The 12,591-nt window shown below is 30.3% G+C and overlaps 2 protein-coding genes across 3 annotated transcripts in view; one reads left to right on the forward strand and one right to left on the reverse strand.

Annotated features, from left to right (window-relative positions):
• The window catches only part of LOC136986947 (cytochrome P450 3A18-like), a 43,624-nt gene that overhangs the window by 5,532 nt on the left and 25,501 nt on the right, over positions 1 to 12,591 (forward strand). Inside the window, exons 3-4 of the mRNA XM_067284586.1 lie at positions 10,517 to 10,613; positions 10,690 to 10,739. Coding sequence (XP_067140687.1) covers positions 10,517 to 10,613; positions 10,690 to 10,739 — 147 coding nt within the window. The remainder of the gene's footprint in view (positions 1 to 10,516; positions 10,614 to 10,689; positions 10,740 to 12,591) is intronic.
• Positions 3,764 to 5,114, reverse strand: LOC136986934 (uncharacterized). Of its 2 annotated transcripts, XM_067284575.1 has the most exons (3): positions 4,464 to 5,114; positions 4,142 to 4,228; positions 3,764 to 4,051 (listed from the first exon to the last, which is right to left on the reverse strand). In XM_067284575.1, the coding sequence occupies exons 1-3, from the start codon at positions 4,646 to 4,648 to the stop codon at positions 3,778 to 3,780; spliced, it is 546 nt and encodes a 181-aa protein (XP_067140676.1). In that variant the 5' UTR covers positions 4,649 to 5,114; the 3' UTR covers positions 3,764 to 3,777. The 2 variants fall into 2 exon arrangements, 1 of the variants encoding a protein (XP_067140676.1); XR_010882558.1 differs by lacking the exon at positions 4,464 to 5,114 and having other exon boundaries at positions 3,764 to 4,049; positions 4,142 to 4,295.

Consider the following 12,591-nt stretch of genomic DNA (forward strand, 5'->3'; position numbering starts at 1 on the left):
ATTTTTTAATGCACGTAAACTAGATATTATACAAAATAATTTAGTTGAAAACAAACTAAAATCCGAAGCCATTAATAACATTCTCGGGTGTTTTTTTCAAAATTAAAAGCAAATTTTTAAAAAAATGCTTCAGAATTTGATATTTATTGTTTAAATATTTAAGTTCGAAATTTAAATATTTGTTAAATTTATCATATGAAATGACGAAAAAAAAAATTAAAGTACAGTAAGGTATTGCTTAACCCCGGGGGATACGTTCCTAGCGACGAAGCGCTGAACGAAACAGCGTTAAACGAGGTCATTTTAACCTAGAGTAAATAGGGAAAGGGGAACACGCGACCAAAAATAAACAGATTTTACTTTAATTTTACGTTATTTTTATATTAATTTGCATAATAATATATGTTAAATAACACATAAACATATGCACACAGAAATGTCAAGTTCATTTTTTGTGACGAACGTTCTGGCTCTTTTGAAATTCTTGTTTTTTTGGCGATGAAGTTGCGTAGTTTCATTTGTCGCATTTTTTCTTTCCTTAAGCCTGGTACCCACATGCGGCAACGGACGACGGAAACCGTCAACGGAAACGGTTGCCGTTCCGTCGTCTTTCCGTATCGCGTGTACTCACATGCGGCAAATACTCTACAATTGAAACGCGCGCCCTCTGCCCGCTGTAAATATAAATAGCTACCGAGAGTAGACGAAAATGGCGCCGACGAAAACTTTGTTGTTATACCAGTTAAACTTTTTAAGTTTACTGACAGTCTTATCCCAGATAAAAAAGCCACAGAAGCGAAGATTTTGGGTACGAAAAATATTTCGATATCGTTCGAAATTAGGAATTTCGAATACTTTGGTACCCGAGTTAAGATTAAACGATCCCGAATACTTCATGCAGTAAGTACAGTACATCTATTTGACATGATATTTAATTCGGATAGTAATACTATATAGCGAATAAATGAAATATATTTTATTTAAATGTAGGTTTCTCCGAATGCCCATCGAGACATTCGCGAAGTTATTGGGATTAATTGAACCTGATATAACCAAACAAAATACCCGATGGCGTGATGCTATATCAGCTTACGATCGACTTTGTTTAACATTAAGGTAAAATGAATTATTTCAGACTGCAAGTAGTAATCAATCCTATTATAATCATCTCGATGTTGTCACCTTTATATTTTAAAGCTGGACTTTTAGTTTTGGAAGAATATTTAAAAACATTTTTATGGAGAAAATGCATTATTATTGACATTTACAGCCTATTAGTTTTATATATTCTAATATTTTGTATTAAAAAAACAAAATACGAATTATAATTTATAATAAAAAAGGAAATGGATAAAATAATAACATTAACTTATTAGCTATACTACAGAACCAAACATTTATAATCTGCGTATATAATTTCTATAACAATAAAAACAGTTGGCCAGTACTAAAACAAAATAATTATTGCTAGTTTGTTATTAATTTGTGTGATTCTCATTTAAATTTTATCATGTACAGCAATATAAATGGTTATTTATTTCTAAATACAACAAGTTAATTGAATGTGACAAAATGGAGATGATAATATGATGAATTTTGTATACCTTTCATCATATTTAAACTTTACTTAAAATTCTAGGTTTCTTGCTACTGGAGAAACTTTTCGAAGTTTGAGTTATACTTTTCGAGTTGGAAGAACTACAGTAACTAAAATAGTGAGAGAGACCTGTTTTGCTATTTGGAAAAGATTGAAAGGAACATACATGAAAGTTCCTCAGACAGAAGAGGAATGGCAAAACATTGCTGAGGGATTCTTCGAACGTTGGCAACTGCCCAATTGCTGTGGCAGTATTGATGGTAAACATATTGTTTTGCAGTGTCCTGCAAATACTGGATCTCTAAATTACAATTATAAAGGGAGATTTAGTAAAATATTAATGGCTGTTGCAGATGCCCACTACAAATTCATTTATATAGATTTTGGACATTATGGAAGTGAGAGTGATGGAGGAGTTTTTCAGAAATGTACATTTGGCAAAAAAATAATAAATCAGACGATTAATCTTCCCAAAGATGCTAATTTGCCAAATTCTGATGTATCTTTTCCTTATTACTTTGTGGCTGATGAAGCATTCCCCTTACGGAGAAATATAATGAGACTTTACCCTCGTAAATCTCATTTTCATCACGCAGAGCGTATTTTTAATTATCGTTTAAGTCGAGCTCGGCGTGTTGTTGAAAATGCATTTGGAATTTTGGCATCACGCTTTAGAATATTTTTACGATCATTGAATTTTGATGAAAATGTAACATTGCCAAAGATTGTTGCTGCTTCCCTTGTGTTACATAATTTTTTATTAACCGAAAGCAGCACAACATACTGTCCGACGGGTTTTGTCGACACAGAGGATTCGGGTCATTCGGTCAACCTGGGACAATGGCGTGATGAGCAAAAACATTTACATAAATGTGGTAGGCAAGGATCTAACACATATAGCTGTGACGCAAAAGTGTTACGTGACAAACTTGCCCAATATTTATGTACTGAAGGTGCCGTAGCATGGCAAGATAGCTGCATATATCGAGGCCTTTGTTAAATTTTTATAATGTAAAAATATTTGTAAAAATTTTGTATATATAAAAGTAATGGTTTATAAACATGATTTATTTTAAAAGTATGCTAAATGATTTACTTATTGTGTTGTTCATGTATTTCTTTTTTCAAACATAAATAATTCAGTGTTTTCAATACCTCATGTCTATCTTTATTTGACAATTCCTGTAATATTATATGAAGGTTATCACAAAATCTGTTCTTTTTTATAGGAACTTTCATCAGTTCCTTTGATATATTGCTAAATATTTCTGTATAGTTTAAATTAATTAATATGGTCTAAGTATCCAATAATAATAATGAAATCATATCAAATTAGAAGTTTAATAAAGCCTATAATTCAGTTATTCTAATTTACAAGCTTACTAAATATCGAGCAGACAAAAAAACATATTTATTGTTTGGTTTGGTGTTCCAGCAAGGAGCTACTCAATGGTTATCTAAATCTAAATAGATGTAGATCATGTGCATTTTATAAGAATTTTTAACTTTTTTAAAGATAGAGACTGATTTGTTACCATCAGATTTGTTTAAAATGTTATATTAAAAAATGCAAACTAATTCTAGTAAGTTTGATGTAAGTTTGAAGTAAGTTTAATTCTAGTGAGTTTGATGAAAATATGAGCTCTCAATTAATCCAGATCTTATGGATGTAATTGAGTAGTTTATGGCAACTTTAGGTATGCTTTTTTTCAGGATAGTTATCCTTTGAAGAATGTTTTTTCATGATCATTCTGCAATTCTTTTAGTTATAATTATACTTTTGGTTATTTAATTTGTTTCAAGAATTTTAATTAATACTTTTTTAAATTGTATGAAGGTGAGTCAAAAAGTAAGTTTCATTTGTACCAAAAGTAAGTGTGAAACATACAGGTCAATTAGTGATATTGATAATTTTACAAAAAGGTTCTTTTATCTGAGGTAATTTTTCCATATTTTTCTCACATTTGAATTATTCCTCCTTGTCTATTACATTTGTACAAAATAAGTAGACATAATACAAATATGTACAAAAATATTGAAAAAGCATGTAACAAATTTCCTGAATATATTCTGAAGATGCTGTGGACTGGCTGTTTATATCAAGGGTTATATTCCTGTTAAGAAAATTTATAGTGTAAAAATGAAAAATAAATGATAACATTTTGTATATATAAAATTTTTTATTCTTTCAAATATTCTTCTTTTTCTTCTATTTCCAGCATCATAAATTCAATATTTTTTATTACATGATGCCTGTCTTTTTTGTTTAAATTCCGAAGTCTGACATTTAGACTTTTACAAAAAAAGTCTATTCTGTCTTCTTCTTTAGTTTCGGTTAGAAGTTTGGATGTTTCATTGAAGGTTTTCAATGCAACATCCAACATGTCTTCACTTTTTTTCGATGTTTTCTGCTTTTTTTTACAGGGGCTTTCAGGCATCTCAGATGTCTCATCTCTATAATATAATATAATATAATCTCAGCAGTTGTTATTATCTATTACAATTATTTGTTATAAATTTAAAATATTGTACAATTTCACTTACATTTCACAAAAAGATTCTGTTGTATCAGAAATGTTGATACCTGCACTCTCAATCTGTTGGCTGATTGGTTCGTCATTTCCTATAGTGCTGTTAAAATAATTTGACATCATTATTTCTTGATAAATGATTACTACACTAAAATTTTATTTAATGGTTTTTTTAAGTAATGCACTATTTTAATATTTTAAAAAAATCACTGATTATTCAAATCTATGTTTGAACTAAGAAATTAAAATACTAACCATTGCAAACTACTACTATTATCAGTTTTATTAATATCTTAAATAAATTATAAATTAATTGTAACTTATAATCATCATACCTGTCTGCCTGTAGTACAACAGATCCGAGAAATCCATCAATGTACTTAAATAAACTCCAATTCGTGAAGTATACTTCCGAAGTACTTGCGCCACTCACGTGGCTCTCGCGCATTTTTCTCCTCTCCTTTGTATATCTATCTCTAAGGTTTTTCCACCTTTTTTCGGCATCATCCCCTAACAACATTCGGTAAATTTAATAAAATTAGTAATTACATTAGTAAATTTAAAATATAAAAATTATAAAACGTGTTATAGTTTCGAACTAATGTTAAATCAGTACTCACCGCTAATTCCGAACTGCTCGCCAATTGCAGTCCATATTGTTTTTTTTAATGTTGTATCTTTGAAATCTGTACATTTTTTGTCATACAGACACGGATATTTTCGAACTGTTTCAATAAAATATTCGTTATTAAACATGACACGCTGTCTCTTCGTACTGACCGCCATAGTTTGAATGACCACGTGATCTCTATGACGACATTGCTAAACGGTTTTCCTATTGGTCTAATTTTTACCGTGCCGCTTTCCGTCGCGGCAAAAGTTGAAAATTTTCAACTTCGTATTCCGTCGACGTCGACGGCAAAAGTGACGTCATTTTGCCGTTCCGTCGACCGTTTCCGTCGTCCGTTGCCGCATGTGGGTACCAGGCTTTAAGCAAATGACGGTAGCGGAAAATCGCATTCAAAACGCCTCGTCTCGCTTTTGCCTCTTTTCAAAATCTGGATCATTCGCTACAATTTGATCAACAATTTCGGTTATCGTTACCAAACTTTTACTAAGGAAATCTGTAGAAAAGTCTTCGGGTTCTTCGTTTTCAGAATCACTATTTTCCATTTCTACTTAAATTCCTTGTTCTGCCAGTTCTTGAAGGTCATAGTTGGCAGTGGCGTGCCGTGATATTTGATGATAGGGAAGCTGTTTTTCTGTAAGAAGCCGACTTACATGCAATCAATTAATTGCGCGTCAGGATTCATTCATATTCGTTTGTTCGATAAGCCAGTAAAAACCGTACACTTCTTTAAATGTATTTTTTAATAGATTATCTGACGTACTTAATAAACAAGTTCAATATAATTACCTCTTTTATTAGATGCAATAGATTCCTCATGGCCTCTAAATGCCAATTCTTGCTTTGAGAAAAAACATATAACATCTATTAATTTAGATATAATATACCTATTAGCCGTAATTATCTTGTTATAATTTTCAATATTTATTGTATATTGTCTACTAATGTTAAACTCTATTCTGCTTTTATTTCCAAATTGCATCAATTTTACGAAAGAATCGATGTGACGTTACGATTTTCGTGTCTTTTGCCAGCTTTACTCAAATTATTTAAATCGTCAGAGCCATTCTTATTCCACACAATAATTTCATTTGAAAATAGTAGGCAAGGCCAACAAAACAATTTTTGCATTTGTATGCATCCACAAAGCCACTTTTTGTCTTCATAAATTTTATCGTGAAAATGTCGAACAAATTTTTTTATTGAAGTATTTATATTTAATTTAGGCATTGGTCCTTCTCATTTAATAATGTTTTCTTTTTTATTATATGGTCTTTAGCCAAAACTTTTTTAAAATAAATTTTCAATATCACAATTACATTTTGAATCACTAGCCACGATATAAGGACTAAAATTAATAATAAAATTATAAAAACTCACTTGGTAAAATAAAATGTGTGGTGGCTGTACATATCTGGTACAAAATATTCAATTTTGTGAATATACTTTTAAAGAAAATTATAATTCAATATAGCTTTTTAAAGAAACGGTACATAAAAATAACAAAATATTTTTTATCTTTTAAATCTTAAAACATTCCACTTAGAGAAATAGCTCTCTACGAGTGGCTAATGAATGGAATCAGAGACGGTCCTGACAGGTGTGCAGTGCGTGCATGCACGCGGGCTGCCAAATCCCGAGGGTGCCGGTCAATGTCAAATGCCTTCTTTGTAGCATCACTAGTATACCTCAAAGGACGCGACAGGGTTGTTGTAAATTTTAAACGTTTCTCACCACAGCTGTAAAAATCTACATATGTTAAACTTAATAGATTGCCAGTCATTTGTTTTCTAACTAATTCGTTTTAAGGCCAGGTGTCCACGGAAATTTCCAAAATTTACAACTTTTCGGTCACTCTCATTGAACTGGAAAAATTTCTGTTTTTATTACATCTAATATTACAAAGAAATCAGTCTGCGCTGTACTCGGCTAGACATTGGTTCAGTTAAGCTTTTAAGTAAAATTCCGGCTCTTTCAGTAGGGTTTTATTTATGCCCCAATTCCCTAATCTCTTAATTATTTAACTACTTTTTAAGTAGAAATAACTTGAAACCGATTACTTTGTACTGGAATATTTGTAGTCTTGGGTAAGAAGCGGAAAGACAAATTTTTATAACAACGGATACATAAATCGTAAATTTAAGGAAAATAAATTCTAGAGCTTTTTTTTGTACCTTGTGCATCTTCATTAAATTTAGTTGTAAATGATGTTGCCAAAGTAACAGTTAATTTTTTAACACTGTACAAGAATTGTACACGTTTTTTTCTGCATCCCGTTATAGATGGAACATACAAATCGTAATATCACTAGTTTAACATTGAAATCCGTAAGTAATATGAGATGGGAGAGCAGAATAAAAGCAGAATAAGTATATCAAATATTTTAATGGATTTTTTTAAAACGCCTGTCAACTATACAGAACTATCATAAAAACATGCCAGTAAATTCCTATCGGTTGGGTTAAGTTATAAATCTACTTGCAATTCACAAAACGGGGCAAGGGCAGCCAAATATCTATCAGGCAGGCGGCTAACAACTGGTCCCGGATAGAATTATTGGAAGCGTTTTGGTGTGTAGCTTCCACCAGCTAAACCGCGAGGTTGGTGCTCTGTAAAGCGCATGCGCAAATGCGTATATTCTGGCTGCTTGGAAGCTGACCTGGTTTCGACAATCAGCGCTTCCATTCAGCCACTGATATTCGAATATACAATAGCAATCTTATCGTTTTTTTCATATTTAGTATAGAAATTTGTAATAAGATACAAAATGCTGTTATAATAAAATATTAATTTTAATTAATTCAAAGTATTGTACGTTAAAATATGAAAATAATCGCACAATATGTATTTATATTTTAGAAAATACAAGGGAAGCGGCGCTTCCAATGACGGCACGACACTTTCGTTGGTACCTGCACAAACCTGTAGTAACTCCTCAATATCCTGTTCGTCCACATCTCCTAGTCCTGCTGTATCGATTAGGTTGACAATTTGGTCAACCTAACGATACAGCGATAGGCTGTTCTCGTTGAGAATTCTTGAATTCCTTCAACCATAGCTTCTTCCACACTTCGTTCATGCATTGATCAGTTAATTCTTTCCCCGCCAAGTCGATATTGCCTATGGTATTCATGATGTCATATTTTTTCCAAAATTGCACCAAACAAACAGATTTAAGAGAAGTACAGCGCTACGACGAATTTCCACCTTTTACTGATTGGTTCGTGTTTAGGAATAATAGTATTATATACAAAGCAACGAAATTCCACGATAGTGTAAATCAGCATAAATATTCAGCTTTTTTAAGGCTTCGAGCAGACCGAGTTATATCGAATCAGAGTTAAGTCAGGTCTTACTTCTATATAAAACATCAGATTAAAAAGGAATCCGTGATTATCGATTTATGAGAAATCATAAACTGATAATTTGTAACTAAAATGACAAATTAAGATTAGTTTATTTTATAATTAATTGCCTCCAATCGTAATACATCAAATTCTATAGCGATCAAGTCATATATTTCTGGTGTGTTAGTTATCTAATATCGACTGATTCGTCAGAAAAATGCCTTTTGTGCTCTTAGCTTTATTCTGTAAAATAGTAACTGAATCATTTTGCAACATACGCCACGACAGGTAATAATTAAAAATTATAATAAATTTTTATTATTCCAATGAAACCGTGTTTTATACTACTTTGTTTTTCACAGACACAATGTAGTAACAGTTTTCAAACACTAGGCAGATTATTCATCCTTCATTCAGTTGAGACGCTTATTACAAGGCATGTTTCGGGCTTCTGCCCCTCCTCAGCCAACTAAACAATAAAATCAATCAAACATGAGAAGAAGATACATGTGGATACGCGAATTATAGTCCGACAATGAACAAGAGACAATGTAGTTGTAACACATTCAGAAAACATACCTTAAAATTTAATGCCGCAATTACATAAATACAGACTGCACAGCTTTTTTCAGACTGACACATTTAAAAATAAATCAAATTTAGCACATCACTTAAATTTTTACAACGACTCTTGCTACTGCTGCATATTGGTCTCGCGTATGACCATCACAACTCCATAAACTGGTTAGTTAATTTGCATATATACTGTACTAACGAAACGGATTTAAAAGATTATTATTGTTAATTGTCTACTTGGACTTCACTTATTAATAGGACTTTATACTGGTGTTTAAAGATTGGCACAGCAATGAAAGTTAGTTCAGGAAAAAACAGAATTTCTTTATTATATCACCTGTAGTAATAATTTCTGTACACATATTATACGTGTTTCGGGTTAGCATGCCCCTCATCATCAGTATTACTACCAAACACTAAAAGTAACAATAACAAAACAAATATGTTACTGTACATATTAAAATTTCACGGCATTCAAATAAAATACAATTTTAAATCTTACTGTAATTACATATTCCAATACAGAGTACAACTGGATAATTTTTCTCGCTTTACAATTATTTAACATTTCACTGTATAATTAAAATTAAATAAGTAAAATAAATAAAGATGGTAATTATTAAAATCTAACAATATCATGTAAAATTCCATTAAAAACTCACACCAAGGTTTGGTTTGTCACCATTCAACTGCATTATGATAAGAAGAGACTATGAACTATTTTCACACTATGCTTTTTTATAAACGTCATCACGTATGGTGCTCCAGGATTGGTGGATTATACTACCTAAATTATTGTTTATTCTATTTCTTTCTTTCTTTATGTTTGAATGTTCGTATAATTGACGTTTGTAATTATTCGATTCTTTTTTCTTAATTTTTATAGTATTTATGTTGATTTGGCACCCACAACTATTGCAGTGTTCTGCGACTGCAGAATTTGCATAATTACCCCTTATTGCACGTATGTGCTCTTTTATTCTTGTGCTTAATTTTCTTTTTGTTTCTCCTATATAAAAACTTCTATTTTTACAAGTACAGTACATGGTATTTTATATACAACATTTTTCATGTCATCCTTCATTATTTTTTGTTAATTTGTTTTTGTTCAGCGCTTAGTCTGGAAAATAGATTTTCATACTTTGGAGCAAGTTTTGTGCTATTTTTCTTCATCTCTATATCAATTTGTTCGTACATAGACCTACGTTTTATGTATGAAAAGCCTAGATACAAAATTTTTTACAAAATTTATAATTTATTAGACAGCAAACTCTTAGAACGGTTAGCAGTCAAAATGGAGTCGACAAATGTCTGTAAAATTTTCATTCATTAGATATTTATCCAATGAGCTCTGTAAATATATTTACTGTATGCGTGTCTCGTTGACGGATTAAATAGTTACAAAATTATTTTCACTAATGTTAGAGATTAACACAGAGAAATTACTGTCGATTAACTTCGTATCTAGTTTACATTTTAAATATTTATAAATTTTAAAGAATAATTATAAAAAATTAACTGTTTATTTATTTTTTTTACATATGCATTAATTATCTATTTATGAGATTTAAATAAATTTTGAAATTTAAGGTATTTATATTTTGCTTATACGATAAATTTTATACTTCATTTTTGATATTATTAGTTATTTTTTAAACAAATTTTCAACAATAAATAATGTGTGCTTAACAATCATTTCTTTATATTTCCATGAATAAGGAAAATTTTGTTTTATATTATATTCATATAGCCTAATAGATGAAGCAATAAAATATGAATAAATGTTATCAGATTTTCTCAATACAAATGATAACTGAATGCTTAACAATATTTTTAGATGGAGAAAAAGAAAGATGAGCTTGTTTGAGAGATACGGAATCCCCGGACCTAAATCCAATTTTATTTTCGGAAATGCAATGGAATATAATAAAAAGGTAAAAAAAAAACTTTATCTACTGCTAAATTCTGAGGTTTAAGATGAAATATTAATGCAATTTGTCCTATATACAGAGAAACAAATGCATCGATGAATGGATAGAAAAATATGGAAACATTTTTGGGTAAAGATTATTAATGCAAATATTACTTTATTCTTATCATTTTATATAATATCAATAAAATAAAAAATGTATATCATTTCTGTGTAATTACATAAGATATTAAATTTATTTATGATTATTTATATCATTCAGTAAAATTGATAAAGATTTTATTTAATTTTACATTCTGTCTGCGTAATAAAAAAATAAAAAACATTTCATTAACAGTCCTTTATACATGCAAAATTAAATGAATTTTTTTTAATATAAACGACAGCAACGTGCAAATATCGAAAATAATTACGTATAATTAATTAAATCCAAGATAATTATCAAAATAACAATTCGATAATGTTACAAATGTTGGCATATGTATTAATAGATGTGAAATAAACGTGCAAATATAATAGTAACATTGGAAGAAACACAAATAAAAGATCTTGTGAAGATAGCCAACCTTTGCAGAAGACAAAATAAAGTCATCTTATTAAGTTATTACGATTTTTAAGTTTTTTGTTGAAGTTTTTCGTGAACTGTTTTAAAGTGCAAACTTTTTCCTTCCAATTTTAGAAACAATTCAGTCTATTTTAGCTGCTTTAGTCAGAATTCTCTTTCGGCATTTTGATGCAAAACCGTATCGTGTTCACGTGTATCTAGAATTTTTGGAGCTTTACTTTTGAAACTGGAAGAAAGAGCGAGAGGGATTTATTGTGTTTTGCTCATTATGAAAATGGTCTATTATACAGATAAAAAAAATTTCTGTTCTTTATCAGTTACTATGACTGTCATCTACAGGTATTTTACTCTAGAACGTCATCCGATTGAATATTTTGAAAAGCAGAAATTGTAATGGAATTGCACAATGAGACTCGTACTTCAGAGATAATCTGAATTGATTGAAACTATTATTATTAGTATTAATATATTGAATATGAATTGTTATTATCGAATTCCTAAATCCGGTTCAATTCTAAAATGCACGAAACGTTCTTTTCCTGTAAACGAGTTGTTACAAATGAGCGAATTGTTACTGTACACCAGTGGTTCTTAACTTGGGATGCGTGTACACTCAGGGGTGCGAGAGAAATTTCAAAAATTAAAAAAAAAAAAAAAATTAGCTAATGCGCATAAGGAAATGGAATTTGAAAAACTAGACTTAGAACACTTCTGGTGTAAACAGTTAGAAGCTTATCCCCAACTGGCAAAAGCATCACTACAGACACTTTTACTATTTGCCACCACCAACAATTGTGGAATGGGATTTTCAGCACTTTTACACATCGAAACAAAAGCCAGAAATCGCGTAAATGCATCTGATGGCTTACGCGTGGCTCTTTCAAAACAGAGCCTCGTTTTAGTAGAATTATTATGAATAAACAACAACAACCTAGCCATTATAATTTAAATATTGCTTTTTATGTTATATAGTAATATATATTGTAAATAAACACGGCATTTGTTTATGCAATAAATGTTTTTTCTTAAATAAAAAATATACACACATTTTCTAAGGGGGGTGCAAGAGCTTATTTTCAGATTCAAGGGGGTGCTGACCATTAAAAAGGTTAAGAACCGCTGCTGTACACTAATAACAATTACTTTAATTGTCTCCTCTACAGTATTTTTCGTTTTTCATACATTATTATAAATTCAAAAAGGTTATACAAATACGGTGGTGCCTCCTTTAAGAGTAGGCAAATTTGATGATTTAGAAAATTTACACAAAATACTGTACTTTCAACAAGATTTCAACTAGGAAGTTGTAAATTTCATTTTAAAATAAAATATATGTATGTTTACAATATCCTTATCGTGTAAAACTTATTATTTTAATTTAATGGAAAAATACCCATGTAAGATTTTTTTCCGAAAT

This window comes from Centruroides vittatus, unplaced genomic scaffold (genome assembly GCF_030686945.1).
Source record: "Centruroides vittatus isolate TY-2023 unplaced genomic scaffold, ASM3068694v2 scaffold_1424, whole genome shotgun sequence".
Classification (NCBI taxonomy): domain Eukaryota; kingdom Metazoa; phylum Arthropoda; class Arachnida; order Scorpiones; family Buthidae; genus Centruroides; species Centruroides vittatus.